General features: G+C 40.8%; 1 protein-coding gene and 1 pseudogene across 11 annotated transcripts in view; both read left to right on the forward strand.

The window, feature by feature from the left end:
* The window catches only part of IRAG1 (inositol 1,4,5-triphosphate receptor associated 1), a 128066-nt gene that overhangs the window by 94946 nt on the left and 13609 nt on the right, over positions 1-19511 (forward strand). For 10 of the 11 annotated variants that reach the window (XM_045065831.1, XM_045065835.1, XM_013055816.2 and 7 more), the window contains 6 exons: positions 1878-2018; positions 2495-2626; positions 3919-4060; positions 11256-11305; positions 11840-11947; positions 14097-14161. In XM_045065831.1, the coding sequence (XP_044921766.1) occupies positions 1878-2018; positions 2495-2626; positions 3919-4060; positions 11256-11305; positions 11840-11947; positions 14097-14161 (638 nt within the window). The remainder of the gene's footprint in view (positions 1-1877; positions 2019-2494; positions 2627-3918; positions 4061-11255; positions 11306-11839; positions 11948-14096; positions 14162-19511) is intronic. The other variant, XM_045065828.1, reaches the window with a different exon arrangement.
* Positions 7659-9091, forward strand: LOC106005725 (annotated as a pseudogene).

Raw genomic sequence — 19511 nt, forward strand, 5'->3', positions numbered from 1 at the left:
TGCATCCCAGGTGAGGTGATAAGGTAGTGAGGACCTCTGATGCCAGCACCTAGTTTGTTTCTAAGAAATTAGGTTGGAGTTGATAGAAGGAAGAGGGTAAGAACCTGAATGAGTCCAGAATCTTTTACTCCAGGTTGGGAGGTTAAAAGGTTTTAAAAGTCTTTGTAGCATTGTTTGCCACTGACCATAAGAAGATGAATATTCCCTTTCTGAGACCCAGTGGACTGGACAAGTAGAGGAAGACACACAATGTGAAATGTCTCCCAGAGACAGTAACAATTACCTTGTACACAGATATTGCACTTAGTTCATCACACACTCACATCCATCCTTTCAACAGATCCTCCAATCAGCTCAGTGAAGTTGGTAGAGCAGGAATTAGAACAAAGGACGAAACCAAGTGATGAACTAATTTACCCAAGGTCCCAGACCCAGTGCTTAGCAGAACCAACATTTAGACCCAAATATTCTAACTAAATACAGGACTCTCTCTATATCACACTGCCATGAAGGGGACAACTCAGGTATAGAAAAATAAACATTGAACATTATTGATAAACTTGACTGGACTGAGGCTTGGGTAGGACAGAAAATCCCCACCCACTGACACCGGTGAAGATGGGCTATGGGCAGTTTGTTTAATGACCAGCTTCTATCTGCCGGTGTGTACTGACACAATTAGTGTTCAGCATGGTAACAACAGCACAGGCTTTGAAATCAAGTAGTGTAATATTTGAATCCTGGTTCTACTACTTCATGTCACCTTGAACAAGTTAATGACCCCTCTGGTCTCAGTCTCTTTACCCACAAAGTGACCACAACAGTTCCTATTGCAAATGCTTTTTGCGGAGTAAATGAGTCAAGGTGCACAGAACTCATAGCAGTGCTAGCATATTTGTACATGCTTAATGAGGAGTAGCTTCCAGGGTTGCCATCATTGTTGTTATTGGGTCAGTTCAAGGCCTTTAGTTCTGTCTGAAGATGTCTACCCACTGTAGGCCATATTACATGAACTCAGAAGATCAGACAGTGTTAGCTCACCCCAAGGGTATAAATCTTCTACCACTTGACTCAGGGCAAACGAATGGAGTAAAAATGAAAGCCATTGCTTCTTCCTGTGTAGAGTCCATCTGTTTATTTCTCCTCCCCGGTAGTTTCCTATCATGCCAGGAGTTTCATGTTTGCTCAGTCCACCTTGCAAAGTTTCATTCATGCATCCCGTATTTTTGGCATGGAATATTTGTTCCAGAAAACTTCTCCTAACAGAATCATACCTCGATGTCTTTAATATCCTGGCAGCTTCTTTTTTAGTATATGTGCTGCCGAAGCGAGCACTCCTGGCAGCTTCTTAAAGCTGCTTTCTGTGCAGGATTTATAATACTCAGACAAGATGCTGGTTGAAATTTGCTTTAAGTCAACAGTGCTTATATTTTAAATGGAGTTTCTTTAAATACAGTGGTTCCATGCAAAACCTCCAAAACGCATGTGTAAGAAATCCTAGCATGAATCGAAACTGCTTCACAATCAGCTATGTTGGGCTGAGTTTACCTAAACCTAAATACAGGATGTTATTTTCTTGAAAATAACAAGAAAAGGCAAAGTGTTATTCTTTTTCAGTAAAATGTAAGTAAATTTACTGTTTTTCAGTAAAATGCATTTGGTCTTCTGGTTCTGGAAAGACCTAGCATGGACCTCAGGTTACTATTTCATCATCTTTTGTGCAGTTTACTATGAAAGGAGAATTTCACTTGTATGCAGCTGTTTTGGTGACTGGCTCCAGGAGCTGATGTAAAACGCTCATGCAAGAAACACACCTGTGACCTTGTTCCCTGTAATAATTCCTCCTAGCATCTCTCCTACACTCTTGTTCCCAACAGAATGTGTTTGTACAACTGTCCTTGGCCTTTAGAAATGACAGCTACACTCTGGAATCTAGAATTAACCAGGCTGAAAGGGAACGCAACCTAACAGAGGAGAACACAGAGAAGGAACTGGAAAACTTCAAAGCTTCCATCACGGTAATTGTGGATCCTGATGGGGGAATCCTTGACTGTCTCCGAGGGCTATGCCAGGTGTCCTGATTTACTCAGTCAACAAGTAGAGTATCCTGACATGAGAAATCAGGCCAAGGCTCTGAGCCAGGGAGAGTCTTCCTCAGAGAGCTTGGAGGAACTAAGGCAGAGACCTGAAGGCCTGGTTACCTTGGGGGCTGTGAATAAGGCCTCTGAGTCCTTGGAAGCTTCTCAAGAGTAGGCTGGGTGACCTGGGATGGCAAAAGGAGCTCCTTAGGAACTAGAGACCTGGATGTGATTCTCTTCTTTCATGTCAGTCAGGTATAGAGTATCCACACTGGGCTTTTCAATCCCCAGAAGGTATAGCCCAGACCCTACAGAGGCCACTCTTTTCAGCCAGGATGAGGACCAGGGCTTGTCTTGTGACAGCTCAAGTCAAGTCTTGGTATGGACCCCAGCTGATGTTCCTTCTCACTTCCCAGTCCTCAGCTTCACTATGGCACCACTGTGAGCACCGAGAGACCTACCAGAAGCTGCTGGAGGATATTGCTGTCTTGCACCGCTTGGCTGCACGCCTCTCCAGCCGAGCTGAGATGGTGGGGGCCGTCCGCCAGGTGAGCCTCTTCAGCTCCCAGCCATCTGACTAGCTCAGCTCTGCCCACAGTAACTAGAGCACGAATGTAATGTAAGCAATGACAACTAGAGATCCCACTTACTGACGGCTTCCTCTGTGCCAGACATCCTGTGTACATTATTGTGTTTTATTAAGGTATTTCTGGTGGACCTCTAAACCCTTGAGGTGCTCCTTGGGAAAGGCTTTCTGTGAACATGTAAGTTTGCAAATTGCTGCCTACTACCTTCTTTTCTTGGAAATTTCTGACACATATTGGTACCATCAAGGCTTTGAGAACACCTATAGCGAAGAAGCCTATTTAAAACTACCTGTATGTATGTTTCCTAAACGTATCTGACTGAAGAACCACAAAATACCTATTCAACTTCCATGGAACTAGTATTTGGCAAATATGCTTTTAGGAAAAACTGCTTTGTTTCATTTAATCCTCCCAGCAACTCTGTAAATATCTTTTCCCCACAAAGACACGAAACTTCAGAAAGGTAATAGCACTAGTGTGTGGCACAGCTGGGATGCAGACCCAGGTTTTGCTCCCTCTTAGCCACTTTGAAGTCCTGAAACACACAGGGCACCACCCTGATCCAGGATGGTGTCATGAGATCAGACTGCCTAAGCCCAATCTTGGCTCCATCAGGATTCACTGTGTGACCTCAGGCCATTTATTGAGCTCTCTGTGTTCCAATTTCTCCAGCCAATGCAGATGATGATAGCGTCTGTTATATTGGCTTACCATAATATTTGCTAAGCGCCTAGATGTTATTATCACTGCTGCTAGGACGGTGCTCACCTGTTATGCTGCACTGGTTACATCAGCAGGGTGTTCCTGGGACAGAGCCTAGAGCAGTTCTTGTCAAATGAAGGAAGAACAAGCCACTGGGCGGTCCCACCCCTGTGTTCTTCTGGGGAAAGGGCACCTGACTCAGCAGCACACCCAGGAAGTCACTCTGATTGGAGAAGCAACAAAGGGAGAGCTCAAGGGAAGTGGCTACCTCCAGGAAGCTTCCCTGACCCATTCTCTCAACATAGAGGACTTTCCTACCTCTCATCTCCTGAGGCATTGTGGCTGTGCTTATTCTTGTCCTCCGTGAGAGCAAGTGCCTGAATCCCCCTCCCTCAGCTCACATCACAGACAGCAAACCCTTAGAGGGCAGAGCTGCATCTTTTAATTGTGTCCTTTTAATTCTTCCAGCCCACAGGTTAGCTCAGAGCAAACAAGTGCCAACAAGCCTTTCCTCCAATTGCCCTGTGTGCTCACGCTCTCCTTTCCTGCAGGAAAAGCGCATGTCAAAGGCAACAGAGGTAATGATGCAGTATGTGGAGAATCTGAAGAGAACGTATGAGAAAGACCATGCAGAGCTCATGGAGTTTAAAAAACTTGCAAATCAGAACTCAAGCCGCAGCTGTGGCCCCTCTGGTAAGGAACTGGGCTCCTGCCCCCATCTTGGCCCCGCAGTGTGGGTCCCTGATGGCTCTAGGCAGGATCACATCCATCAATGCAACCTGAGGAGTTCTAGTTGAGCAAGGCTCATTGTCCTTGCCCAGTGCTGCCCATAGGGGCCTCACAGCAGCTGTTCAGGTGAGACTAGGGACCAAGAACCAGGAAACAAGAATAGTCCCAAAGCAACTCCTGACACAATAAACCACAGCAGTTGACCACTGATATGAAGCCATAGGCTATAAGAGCTCTCTCTACTTTATGAGAAGGACAGACCCCAGATCTTACAGTCTTTGTGTTTTGGAATACATACTAAGGAATTTAGGCCTTATCTTAGAAAGTATTAGGGATCCAACCAAATATTTAAGTTCACACACGGAGTTTAGAATGTTCCCTCATTACAGTGTGGAAGTTACATTAGTGGGACAGAGCCAGAGACAGGGAAACCCACAAAGCTGCTATTACAATAGTCCAGGTGAGAGACGAACCTGGGCAGTGGGAATGGCATGAGATCCTAGCTAAAAGAGATATTCCTGAGATAAATAGCAGACTCATGGGCAAGACAAATGTTTTAAAGAAACTCTTTTAAAAGTGTTCTGTACAATTGCTATAGGAGCACAGAGGTGATTCTTCCTGAAGGAGTCAAGGAAGATTTTACAGAGGGATGGCATCTGGGCAGTTTTTCAAAGTAAAAATAGGCATTCTCCAGGCAAGGGGGAAATAGACCCCAAGTAGAGGAAACAGTGTGGACAAGGATGTAGGTTTGGAATGGAAAGGGTATGGAACAAAGAATTTGATGAGGTTACAGTGTTGGGAGTGTGATGATAACAGTTTGAAGGTAAGCCTTGGTAAGCCAGGGCCATATGCCAGGTCATTCTAATAATTTGGGCCTTTGTCCTTGAGGCTATGAGGAAACGCTGGTGAATTTATACCATCTAACATGGTCAGATTCTATTTTCAGAAGATTTGTCTGACTTCAGAGTAGACAATACATTAGGAGAGTATAGACACTGAGGTCTGGAGGCACTTGCTGCAGTCCAGCATGAGAAGGATGGTGCCTTGGACCAGGATCTCTCCTTGAGAGCCAGGGTCTAGGCTCTGGCTGATGAGGATGGTTTTAGCAGGAGAAAACAGACGTTTTAGTGACAGGAATCCCTGTGGAATGCAAACATCCGTGTTACCAAGAGCAGGAGGAGGGAAAGTATAACAGATGGAGGAACCTTTATAAACAGGAGGTTTCACAAGTTTCCTGGGGAATATCAGTGACACTTTCCAGAGTCCAAAGGCAGTGTACAAATGCTCCCAACTGTCTGCTTTTGATCTTGGCAGCAAGACTCCTGACCCACATGCATCTGGGCCTACAGCAAACTAGTTTCTGTCAGTGCTGGGAGTTGGGGAAGTTGCCACCAAAGAAATCGTAATATGTGAGCTCTTGCATTATTGCTCTGGAAGGTGCAAGGTCTGTTGTAAACTGTCGTATCCAAGATTTATGAAAGGAACAGTTACCATGAGTTTCATTCATTCATTCTAAAGATATTTATTGAACTCCTTTGCTGTCCCCCACATGATACTAAATATAGAAGTAAAGGGCACATGGTGACTGAGATCCAAAGGAACTCCCAGCTGGCGCAGAGGGCAAAGGAGTATAACCAGCCCAGTGACAAAAGTAAGCAGATTTTTATAGGGAGCATACCACAGAGTCCCACATTCAGTCTGGGGACATGAGAAAGTGTTTACAATACGTAGGGAGATGGTAGCTGAGTCTTAAATGGTGACTAAATATTTTTCAGATATTTGTTCCCATACCACTCTTTCTCAGCCTGGTCTGATGTAGAGGGTCCAGCATCCACCTAACAGGTGTGTCCATTGGATATCCTGTGACCATTCCCAAATAATGTTAGTTTTTAAGCCTTTACATGACTTCTAGCAATCTTTGTCTGAAGACTATAGTGAAATAAAAATAACTTTGATTTAAAGAAAGGTTATACACATTTAAAAATATCCATTTTTTTTCCTGAATATGAAACACTGATTGTTTACACTTTGAATTATTTCCTTAAGATGGATTTCTAGATGTGTAAATACTGGCTTGGGGGAAAGAAATTTTTATAAGGCTCTTAAAGCAAACTATTTTCAAATAACTCATTGATATTTCCATTTAATGGGTAACAGTATAGCTCAGTTCATTGTGCCATTAAGATTCTTATCCTTTCCTTTAAAAATATTTTTTACTTTGATGAGCCAAGATTCTATCTCATCATTTTAATTTGTATTATTTTTTACCTTTTCAATTGTTTCCTGGACATTTGTAGTTCCACTTTTATAAATTCTCTAGTTATATCTTTTGCCCACTTATAAAATTGGCATTTTATTCATTTGTATGAATGCTACAATATATAAAAAATATTTTCTGGTTCTGCTATTTTGGCTGACTGGAAAACTTGAAACTCCTTGACCACAAGTACTTAGACATTTCTGCTGGATAAAATAAAGCAAGCTTTAGTCTAAAAGAATAGCTGAATCTACAGGAAAATAAATTGAAATACTCAGATACAAGAAAAGAAAAGAGAACTGAAACCTGCAGCTTCCTTGGGGACACAAGTCAGCTTCAGTTATCTGGGTGCTGAGCTTCTGCACTTGCATGCAATCTGAGATATCTCGGACACCTATGACAGAGAGTTGACTTGAGACTCCCACAGTTAAGATTTTCCAAGGACTGCATCTTTAGACAGAACTTAAACAAGAAAAAAACAGTTGCCAAATAGCAGAGACACAAATCAGGGAAGTCCATTTCACCCTGTTGTAGGAAAAATACTTTCTGCTTTCTCGTAGGAAAAATGTATGCCATGACAGAAGTTGTGGTGCAATATGCAGAGACTCTGTAAAGAACATCACAATGATGTCTGTAGGAACACTGTCAGAAACAAACATAAAGCCACTGTGGAGAGGCACACACTTCTCCCGGGGCACACAAGATTCCTCTAACTGAAGCCTCACTAAAGGTGATTTTACAGTATAGAATTATAAAATACGTAAGAAAACCATCCACCTTGAACAAGAATCATCAGACACACTAAACAATAGGGTTATATCCTAAGGACTGCAGAAAATAAAACAATCTGATAATTTTTTAAAGGTATGTTTAAAAACTACTAAAGGCATCAAACAATGAATCAAAACATGAGAATAAAATACAGTTATCAAAAAAGAATAAAATAGAACTAGAAATGAGGAACAGAATCATGAAAATTAAAAACTCAGTAGTTTAGGTGTGGTAGGTACTATAGTGGTGGCAATTATTCTAGTGGAGATTCCAAATTTCTCCTTTCAGGCACACTTCTCTATTCCCTTGAAGTTAGGTGATGCCATGTGATTTGGCAAATAAAATGTGAGCAGAAGGCCTTTGAGTTGAGGCCTTTAAAAAACTAGTGTGCAGTGGGTGGTTCAGTTGGTTAAGACTCTGCCTCAGCTCAGGTCATGATCAACCCCATCATTGGGCTCCCTGCTCAGCAGTGAGTCTGCTTCTCCCTCTCCCTCTGCTGGCCCCCTGCTTGTGCTCTCTCTCTCTCTTTCTCTCAAATAAATAAAATCTTAGGAAGGAAGGAAGGAACGAACGAACGAACGAATGAACTAGTGTGCGAATTACCACATGTTTCTTCCTCTTCAGATGACAATCATCACTGCTCCAGAATGGACATGTAACATAAGGAAGAACTAAATCTTTATTGTCATAAGTGACTAAAACTTTGGGGCTGTTTTTTATGGGGCTGTTTATTAATAAGCATAACCTAGCTTACTGGTATAACATTTAAATCAGATTGGGCACAGTTGAGGGGAAAATTTAGTTAACTGAAGGTAGATTTTCAGAAGTTGCCTAAAATGCAGTTCAGAGGGATAAACTGATTAAAAATATGAAAGAAAATATTGTATTATAAGATATGGGTACAGAGTATAAAATGAGAAAGTTCCAAATGCATCTATTAGCAGATCTACAAGAGGAGGGAAAGAGAAAATACTCAAAAAGATTTTCCAAAATCTGAGAATTTGCCCAAACTAAAGACAGACATGAATCATTGGATTCAGAAAGAACAGTGAATTCCAAGAAGAAATAAAAACACATCGAAGCAAAGTGAAAAACTTTAAAAGTAACCAGAGAGAGAGGAGAGAGGATTTACAAAAGACTGATAATTCTCAATAGCAATAGTAGGACCAAAAGACAATGAAGTGGGGTAGGGGAATGGGATAACTGGATGATGGACATTAAGGGGGACACATGATGTAATAAGCACCAGGTATTATAATAAGACTGATGAACCACTGAACTCTACTTCTGAAACTAACAATACACTATATGTTAATTAACTGAATTAAAAAAAGAATGACGTTAAAGTCTTCAAGCAGCTGTGAAAAAAATAACTGTCAACCTAGAGAAAATATAACCAACTAAACTATGACGCAAGCTTGAAGTCTAGATAAAAATATTTTGAGAAAAACTGAGAAAATTTACCTCTCAAAAATCCTTGCCAACCTTTTATGAAGATGGCGCCGAAAGCTAAGAAGGAAGCCCCTGCCCCTCCCAAAGCCGACGCCAAAGCAAAGGCTTTGAAAGCCAAGAAAGTGGTGCCGAAATGCATCCACAGTCACAAAAAAAAGAAGATCCGCACATCACCTACGTTCCGACGACCCAAGACTCTGCGTCTCTGAAGGCAACCCAAATACCCTCGAAAGAGCGCCCCCAGGAGAAACAAGCTTGACCACTATGCCATCCTCAAGTTCCCCCTGACTACTGAGTCAGCCATGAAGAAAATAGAAGACAACAACACACTTGTGTTCATTGTGGATGTCAAGGCCAACAAGCACCAGATCAAACAGGCTGTGAAGAAGCTCTATGACATTGATGTAGCCAAGGTCAACACCGGAATCAGGCCTGATGGAGAGAAGAAGGCATACGTTCAGCTGGCCCCTGACTATGATGCTTTGGATGTTGCCAACAAAATTGGGATCATCTAAACTGAGTCCAGCTGGCTAAATCTAAATACAGTTTTTTCATGATAGAAAAAAAAAAATCCTTGCCAAAAGAACAAGTAAGGATGGACTTGGGGGTGGGGAATTAAGATAAAAAAAAAAAAAAAGATGGGGCACCTGGGTGGCTCAGTGGATTAAGCCACTGCATTCGGCTCAGGTCATGATCTCAGGGTCCTGGGATCGAGCCCCGCATCGGGCTCTTTACTCAGCAGGGAGCCTGCTTCTCTCTCTCTCTCTCTCTGTCTGACTCTCTGCCTACTTGTGATCTCTCTCTCTGTCAAATAAATAAATAAAATCTTTTAAAAAAAAGAGTAGGGTGCAAGAAGGAATGATCAGACATTTATAAATGTGGGTAAATCTAAATAAGCATTTACTATATAAAACAACAGTCATAATAACATGGGATTACCAAAACAAAGTGAAACAAAAATACTGAAAAGCAATATAATCTGAGATTCAAGGGAGTTATTGTTTTAAGGTTTCATTAAGAAAAAAATAGAAATCTTGATTAATTTAAAATTTAAAGTCACATAACATAGCACAAATTTAAGTGGGCACGTTAAAGATTAGAACTAAATAATAACAATGAAATACTACTCAGCCATCAGAAAGGAAAAATACCCACCATTTGTACTGACATGGATGGAACTGGAGGGGATTATGTTAAGTGAAGTAAGTCAAGCAGAGAAAGACAATTATCATATGGTTTCACTCATATGTGGAACATGAACAATAGCATGGAGAACCATAGGGGAAGGGAGGGATATCCAAAGGGGGAGAAATCAGAGAATGAGATGAACCATGAGAGACTATGGACCCTGAGAAACAATCTGGGGGTTTCCGAGGGGAGGCGGATAGGGGAAAGGGGTAACAGGGTGTTGGGTATTAAGGAGGGCACATGCTGTGATGAGCACTGGGTGTTATACTTAATTAATGAATCACTGAACACTGCATCAAAAACTAATTATGCACTATACAGTGGCTAGCTGAACATAATAAAAGAATAAATAAAATTAAATAAATTTTTAAAAGTAAATAAAAGATTGGCGATTCCTATATGGTTTTAAGCAAAGCAAATAAAAATTTGTAGTTTAGTGTAAAAAATTGAAGATTAGAATTAAAATGTGCAACTTCTAAACCAATGTGCAGGGTGGGAAGGGGAAAAAAATCAATGAAGTGAGATAAATAAAAAGGGAAAAATTAGCCATGTGTTTCTTTCTTTCTTTTTAAAGATTTTATTTATTTATTTGATAGAAGACACAGCAAGAGAGGGAACACAAGCAGGGGGAATGTGAGAGGGAGAAGCAGACCTCCCATTGGGCAGAGAGCCCGATGCGAGGCTCTGTCCCAGGACCCTGGGATCATGACGTGAGCCGAAGGCAGACGCTTAACAACTGAGCCACCCAGGCGCTGCTAGCTATGGGTTTCTTAAGAAACACATCTAATATACATGGATAAGAAGGATAAATAGATATATAAGCCAAATGATATTAATCAAACTGAAACTGAGCTTTTAAAAACCTTTCTTTGTACATATTGGTGTTTTCTGGTGGCAGTATTATCCAGATGTGGTACAAAATTTCTTTATTAATATATAATGTATTCTTTGTTGCAAAACATTTTATATAAACTATATCACTTAATGTATGCATAAAGGAGATTAAAATCCCAGGGTGTTGGTTTCCTTTGTTCCAAATTGTTTTATAGATGACTTATTGAAACCATTCTGTCAACAAGTTTCCATTCTCTACTTATACTGTACCTTCCCTGCTCATAATTTCCCTGACTGTACATCTCTTAAATGAGCAAGAAATGACCCAATAAGCCTTGGTATTGCTACAAGTAGTTTTTTGCACACTCTCCAGGGTATAACCAGAGACTGTGCAGTGGATATGAGGTCCAAGATGGGCTTTTCATAGTGCACAGAGGAGTTAAGATAAAAGTTCTGTACAGAAAGCCCACTTTGCAGATAATTGTCTCAGGGGATAGCGGGAAACTTAGTGTTCCCAACACCTAGGCTCTTGGACTAACACTTGAGGGTCAGTTCTGACGAATCACTATCTCAGCTTAGTTTTGGGATACCCATTTTTTGTTGGAGCCTACTCTGAAAACTTACCTGAGTTCTCTTCTCTTTTCCTTCTTGCTGCAGAAGATGGGGTCCCTCGAACAGCGCGATCCATGTCCCTCACACTGGGAAAGGTATGCACTTTCAAGGAATACCAGGGCTCCCCTGGGATTCCAACAGAAGTTTCCATAGTCACCAGAAAGCCATTCATCCTTGAATCCACAGGTGTCAAGAGAACCTCTAGACAGATTCTCTAATTTGACTTACCACACTTGCTAGTTCATCCTTCAGCCTTCCCTTATTCATGGTTTCCCTGATCATACCATCCCCCAAATGAACATGGAATGATGCATAAATCTTGGTGTAGTCTTATCCTTTTCATATACTTTCCAGGGTGTTACCCAGAGCCTGGGAGTCATTTCTGTTCAAATTTTTTCAGCTATAAGCTAAAATAAGAACATTTTGAGAAATCACTCACCACTAACAGAAAACTTAGGTCAACTCTGGCCAATTTTTTCACATGAACCCTCAACACCATCACTAACCCAAAACCAAAATATACAGTGAATGTAATTATAGCATCAGAAACTAGTAGGCATTTTCCAGACCTTTCTGAACTGTGGCTGCTGCCTCCCTGACAGTGGGCCTGGTCACTTCTTTTCCCACAGAACATGCCCCGCCGGAGGGTCAGTGTTGCAGTGGTTCCCAAGTTTAATGCCCTGAACATTGCCAGCCAAACTCCCAGCTCATCACCCATCCCGTCCTTACCCACCATGGTGAGTATGATGATGCCTACCTCCCAACCCTTTTCAACCTCTCCCTCAGACTCACTACTATGGGGTAACCCAGGTGGGGGCAGGGTCAACAAGGAGATGAAATTCCCAGCACAGATTTTGGAATATGGGCTCAAAAAAGCTCAGTATAGACCAGGCCCCCATGTCTTCCATTGCCCTGAGAAGACTCCGTATCCTTGAGAAAGGTGCTGGCATCTCAAAGACTGTTCTTTGAAAATGTTATCTCCTTCCATGCTTAAACCAAAATCCTCCAAGATGGGTTTAGTGGGTTTTGTTCCCACTCTGCAATGGATTTAAATATCTGAAGGTTGCATTGTATAGTAAGTGGTAGGGCTGAGCTTTTAACTGTAGGGTTTCTGATTCCAGAGCCTGAATTCTTAAACCCACTGTTACCCTGCATCGATTCATTGCAGCATTTAGAAATGAAACTACTAGACTGCCCATTAATAAGAGCTTGGTTAAATATAGACAGCCCTAAAAAGGGCTTTCTGTGCAGTTGTTAAAAATAACATGAAATATGTCCATAATTTATTATTAATAAAAAGGAATTAAAAACAATATATACAGTAGAATTGTTTTGTAGGTTTTTTTTGAAGAGTATTTTTTCTATGTGTAGACATAGCAAATTCTGGAAGAATATACGTAAAACTATTAATAGTTATCTCTGGGCAATGGTAAAGCCACGGGTGATTTTTATTTTCTTCCTGATGCATTTTTATATTTCTATAATAATCTATCACCAATAATCAGAATAAAATTTTCATTTCAATTATTTTAAACATACCTGGTTCCTATATAGCAGAATATTTTCTACATCCCAGTCTTTTGTGGATCTGGTTAATATTATTTAAAACTTTTCTAATTCTTTCTTCAGTTACTTCTCTATTCTCTGTCCAGGAGCAGCACTACTCTATAAGCCAATCTGATTGTGTAAGCAATAGGTAAGGTAGATTCAAGCTCTATTGTTCCAGTAGGTAGCAATAGCTTCTTTCACCTCTTTTTCAATCATCTATGAAATTATCCTAAATTCCCAAATCACTCACTAAAACAAGCCAATTTAAAAAAATTTTTTGAAGGAGCTTAGGAAGGGCTAGCTAGTATGTTTGATAGATCTATTTCCAGTACTATGCTACATATAAGAATATTATTTTCAAATATGCAGTTGGCTCTTGAACAATGCAAGGGTTAGGGTCACCCACCCCCAGGCAGCTGAAAATCTGCATATAACTTTTGACTCCCCCAAAACTTCTGATGATCAGAAAACGTACCAATAACATGTCAATTAATACATATTTTGCATGTTATATGTATTATATATTGTATTCTTATGATAAAGCAAGTTAAAGAAAAGAAAATCATAAGGAAGAGAAAATACATTTATAGTATTGTACTATATTTAAAATCCGTATATAAGTAGACCTACATAGTTCAAACCCGTGTTGCTCAAGGGTCAACTGTATATTCCTTTAGACTAAAAATTGGCAACCAGGGATATACATTAAAATCACACAAGTTACTTCTAAAACATTGCTCAGGCTTCACCCCAAGATTCTGAATTGGATCGGTGATTCTAAGTGATGCTAAGGTACAGCCAGAATTGAGATCCATTTCTTAAACCAAATCTGTTATTAAAAAAAAAAGTACCTCATTGTTTATTTTTTATACTTATATATTATATTTATATAATTTATTATAAAGACATTTCTTATGGCTTGGGGTTTTAATAATGACAGGCTTCTCCTGAGGATTATGTTTGGAGCTACAGCTCGAAGGCAGTGATGGGCTTATGTTTGCTAGGAGGTCTGCTGGTATTTAGTCCAAGTCAGTAAACCTGGGACTGAGGAAAAACTGAGGCTCTGCTCAAGAATAGGGCGTCAAAATACAAATTCTTCACTCGGGGAAACTTAAGAGGGGAAGGAAAAGGTGCAAGCTGTATGGGCCTCAAGGGGCACTAAGGAATGGATGACAGGGAAGGCCCCACGCCTGGGTTCAGAAGCAGATCAGAAACCATGGTGGTGGGAGAAGAGCTGAGAGAGCAGCAGTCCCCTCCCCGTATCATTAGAAACGTAGCAGCTCTGACTGCTTCCTTCCTAGCCCATCTTCAATTGTCTGTCTCCTGTTTTTCATCTAGTCAGAATCACCCAATGGGAAAGGCAACCTACCGGTCACCTCAGCACTGCCTGCACTTTTGGAAAAGTAAGTTGGTTTATCTTCCTCTTAACTTTGGGGATCTCTGAGAAAACTATCCCTAAGTCACTTTCCCTCCCATCCTCACTCCCAAAATGTGATGGAAAGCAAATTAAGTTCTAAGGGAAGGAAATAAGAGGGACTCTGAGACCCACAAAGATTTCAGAGTCAGTTTGCTGTCTGGACCAGGAAGATGCTACGGCTGAGTCCAAGTGTACCTCAATCTCAGAAGAGCCTAGAGGAGAGAGACACCTTCTCTGTTGGTTAGGATTCTTTGGGCTACAGATACAAGAAATCCCCAACTCGAAGGGGCTTAAATAGTAAGTTCAGAGGTAGGGCTTTCCCAGGTATAGTATATCAAGGCCCCAGCTCGGCCTCTACGATTTCCTTGCTTGCTTCTGCTCACTTTGTATGTTGACTTTATCAGCAGCTTGTGGCAAATGGCTACTATTTTCAAGTATTCTATCCAGACATGAAGTATTTAGAAGAGGGCTATCTCTTCCCATGCTTCTTTTTTATGAACAAACCCAGAAACTTTTTTTTTTTAGACTTCCTTATCTTGTTAGTAAATTTGGAACGTAATTCTTTTCTAAATCAAACACAGACTTTGGAAATGGGATTGTCATCATGGGTTTACACTGTACCCTGGAGATGGGGACAGATGGTCAGCTTCCCATGAAGCAAAGTGATACACTGAAGAAGAGTAAATTCCTGAGCAAAATTATAATCTTGTAAGGAAACAGGCAGGAGATTGAGTACTGGAGTGGCAATAAATAGTGTCTGCCATGCCTAATTGTTCTAGGCATCTGTGCAATTTGTAGGTCTTTTCATCCTCAGCCAGAGCAAGGCAGGCTGTTTTTATACTCAGAAGAGTTTATAACTTGCTTTTCAAATTTTTTCATTTGCTTGCTGGGAAACATCTGGATCACAGCTGTCACCTCTCAGAACTTTCACCTTGTGTCTTTTCTCACTTGGTAGAACATACACCTTTATTCTTCCTTCTTCTTTGCCTTAAGACAGCTTTAGCCCTCCATTTTTCATTGTTGTTAGAATAGTTTTGTTTGACCTGACCAGGAAACTCTATGTGGGTCGCTTTTCAGTAGAGACAATCTCCCAAGCTCTCCATCCCCACCCCTGCTGACTCAGCCTGTTTAACTCACTTCTCAGTATACCCAACCACCCACCTATCACTCACTGACTCACCCACTTTAGTCTTGAAGTTTGTCTAGAACTCCTTACTTGGACACCTCACTCTGTGAAAGCTTCAAGGTCCTTTGTGTTGTGTAGGACATTTTTGTTTCTATCTTTGTTTCCTTACTTTTTTCAAGCATTACAAAGAAATTGTAAAGGGTACAAACTAAAAACCATGTGGAAGTAACCAAGATTACAAAGACATATCAATCCTTAGAGCCATAATGTCTACTCCATGATCTCTGAATCTCTCCAGTGATGTTTACTTGTTGCCCTGAGTGAAAAGCATGCTAAAAGTCTCCCTTCTAATTCTGCCTTTGGATGCACAAACCCTTTCTTCAAAAAGGCCCCCAACAAGGCCCCATCCTCTATTCTTGGCCTACAGAAGCAATCAAGGACAACAATCTCTGTCCTTACTCTTTGAAAAAGACTAATCATGATGGAGCTGGGCCTGGGCTCTATAGAACTATTGCTCATGCCAGCTGAGAGCTTCCCTCTCAGACAGTGGAGATTATCAAGAACCTGAGTTATCCTTGGTAGGAGAGAATGAGATACAAAATTAAGGACAGCAAGCATTGGCCCCAAATCAGAAGTGACAATGAATGAGGATCAATAATGGCATCACCATTCCAAGAGTTTAGAAGCAGGAGAGACAGGGACAGAGTGAGGATTGAGACAAGTCAAGGAATAAGCTCAAGGAAGGTATCTGTAGCTCACTTTTTTCTACCCAGAGGGACCACCATGATATACTTCCCATGCTGTGGCTGACTTGCCTATTGGGAATGCACCCAGCCTATAAAAATGGCTGCAAAAGGGGGAGGACATATTCAAAAGAGGAGGATTCTAACTAACAGTTGCTTCTTCCCTCCTGGATTTATGAAAGGCGCTAAGTGACTTTCATCTGAATTCATGAAACTGGAAATATTAATAGATTGCCAAGAGACAATCTGTGAATTAAAATAAATTCATATCTTGTTTTAATACAAGTACAATAAATTCTAGCTACCTTCTCCATACTGTTAAGGAGAAAAAAATGCATTATAAGTTAATATACATTGCTTTCTAGATTGTTATATTTAGCTAGATTTAAAGTGATTTCAGATTTCCCTAAGCATATTATGACTAGGCAGGAAGGGAGCTGGCTATGCATGTGAAAGATGATCAGAAGATCAAATTACCTATGGCTAGTTCTCAAGCATATACCTGAGGGCTGATTGCCCAAGGTGATTTGAGAGAATTCTGAGTGTTGCTGTTGTAGGTCACTTCATAGTAAATTGTTCTTCACTCAAGGAATATTTAGGTCTAGGTTTAGGGATATTTAGAATTATAGGAAAATATGCAGAGTAATATTTGAAGTTAATCTTAAGGATTAAAGCAGAATAAAGCTCATGATGAGTTCCGTAAGTAGGAAAAGCTATTTATAGACTTATTCTCTCATTCCTTCAACAATTAATCACCAAGGTATAGGTATCTAGAATACACTCAGGAGTTCACAGTGTAATGGAAAAGGCAGATGGGAAACAGCCCATTACAATACAATGTGCTGGATGATAGCATAAGGAACTATAGTTTGCTAAAGCAGTAGGAGAGAAGAAAATGAGTACCTTAACCCAGACTGGGTGTAGGTGGGGGAGGGGAGCCTCAGAAAATGTTTCCTCTAGGAATTTACTTTTAAAGGGAAACCTGAGAGACACCTGGGTGGCTCAGTCAGTTAAGCATCTGATTTTGGCTTAGGTCATGATCCCAGGGTTCTGGGATCGAGTCTTGCATTGGTCTCCTGGCTCAGTGAGGAGCCTGCTTCTCCCTCTGCCTGTTGCTCCCCCTGCTTGTGCTCTCTTTCTCTCTCTTTCTCTGACAAATAAATAAGTAGAATATTTAAAAATAAATAAATAAAAATAAAATGAAACTTGAACATTACATAGTTTAACCAGGTGAAGTGGAGGTTAACAACCTTCCAGGCTCTGAAGCAAGGAAGTATGGAGTGGTCAAGAAATAATAATAAGATGTGATAGTGATACTTACTACTATTATTTACAGTATGCTTGCTTCATACCAAGTCCTGTTCTAATTGCTTTACATTAATGATCTCATTTAATCCTTATAACATACCCAAGAGGTAGGTATTAATATCAATATTAACTACTAATATAAAATATTAACATCGCTTTCTTATAGATGTGGAAACTGCAACTCAGAGAAATGACTTGCCTGAGGTTACACAGTAGTGAGGAACAGAACTTATGCTCTTAGCTTCTTAATAGACACTCCAACTAGAAGAAAGGAAAGAAGTGCAGTATGACTGGAGACAAGAGGATGCATTTAAGCACTATTTTTATAAGAAGTCTTATGAACGATTTTGAATGACCTGTTGACCTTTATGGTTGGCCATGAAGCAGAGTGTGGGATGGGAGCAGCATGTGTACACAGAACAGTGCACTGGGGAATTAGCAAAGCCATGGATGTGAATGATGCACAGTATTGGTTTCATAAAAGGGGCAATTTAATGATATATCACTGAGAAATTTTCACTATAATCTCTAAAATAACCATTTTCCTACTTTTTCATTTTTTTTTATAAACATATAATGTGTTTTTATCCCCAGGGGTACAGGTCTGTGAATCGCCAGGTTTACACACTTCACAGCACTCACCATAGCGCGTACCCTCCCCAATGTCCATAACCTCACCCCCCTCTCCTACCCCCTCCCCCCAGCAACCCTCAGTTTGTTTTGTGAGATTAAGAGTCACTTATGGTTTGTCTTCCTCCCGATCCCATCTTGTTTCATTTATTCTTCTCCTACCCTCCTAACCCCCCATGTTGCATCTCCTCTTCCTCATATCAGGGAGATCGCATTTCTCTGATTGACTTATTTCGCTAAGCATAATACCCTCTAGTTCCATCCACGATTTTCCTACATTTTTGAAGCAGCCAGGGTAAACTGCTTCAAGGCTTTGTATGGCATCAAATATTTATAGCAAATAACTCCCCTTTGCTGATAGTCTGGAATTAATTAGCCCTCCATCAACTAGCAGTGTATCCCAGGCATCTGAGACTGAGTAACACGAGTAAGGAAGGTCTTCTAGCTCAGTTCCCCTGGACTGGACTTCTCTGAGGGGTTCAAGGAAATGGGAGTGGTTTAGAGACATCACTGAACCCAAAAAGGTAAGATCTGTCTACTAGAAAGAATTGCAGTCACTTTCAAATATTGTTTACCACATGGGAAAAAATAGACTCTAACATAGCTCCCAATTAAACAATACATTTTGACTGAAGGACCCCTCACATTAATTAGAACTAAGCACAATGACAAACAATTTTGACCTAGTGGACATGAGAAAACAATGAACTTCATTTTAATGAATCATCCCAGAAAGAAGCATGCAAGATTTCAGGCTGGGAATAGATGCCAAGATCCATCTGTGTTTGGCCCAGAAGTTTCTAGGGTGGGCACAGGCTGTGCTCAGCTCCATGTTTATAGCCATGAATAGGGATTCCTGTAGCTCAACCCAAACACTGGGTCCTCAGGAAATAGCCATTTACAGAAAGGGCCTGCTCACTTCACAAAATTAATAGGCAGACTGGATAAGCCATAGTAAAGTCAGTGCAACTCAGCCAACACTTAAAGCACTTACTTTATGCTAAGCATCATCATAACTCAAGCAGTCTCTCTCTATGATCGCAGTCATGGAAGGACGGTTAGGTATATAAAACATAAAAATGCGCTCTCTCAGAGTTAGGCTGAAATGAGGAGTGCAATGAGGACATGATGGGAAGAAGTGATCAACTTTAAACAGAAGATGTGGGAGTGGGGAGAACACTGGCAAATATTCCACAGAGGAGAAGGTATTTGAGCTGAGTCTTAAAGATACACAACAAGAAGCTTCCAGGTAGTTAGAAATATATATAAGGAACTATTAGCTCAGTCTAGGGATCAGGAGATAACAGCAAATATTTTACAGATTATGTGTCCCCTACTTCTAGTATTAAACCAAAGGCTGTCTCAGCCTACTTTACATTCTAAATTAAGTACCCTTTACAAGAAGACAGCATCATAAGCCATGGCCCAGCTGAGCGGCCAGAATGGCTTCACTCAGCAGATACCCTGGAGCCCCATACCACTCAGAGCCCCAGAAAAAGACTTCTATTGAAAGGGAGGGTTCAAGGAAA

Source organism: Mustela putorius, unplaced genomic scaffold (genome assembly GCF_011764305.1).
Source record: "Mustela putorius furo isolate JIRA1106 unplaced genomic scaffold, ASM1176430v1.1 tig00003859_pilon_pilon_pilon, whole genome shotgun sequence".
NCBI classification, from domain to species: domain Eukaryota; kingdom Metazoa; phylum Chordata; class Mammalia; order Carnivora; family Mustelidae; genus Mustela; species Mustela putorius.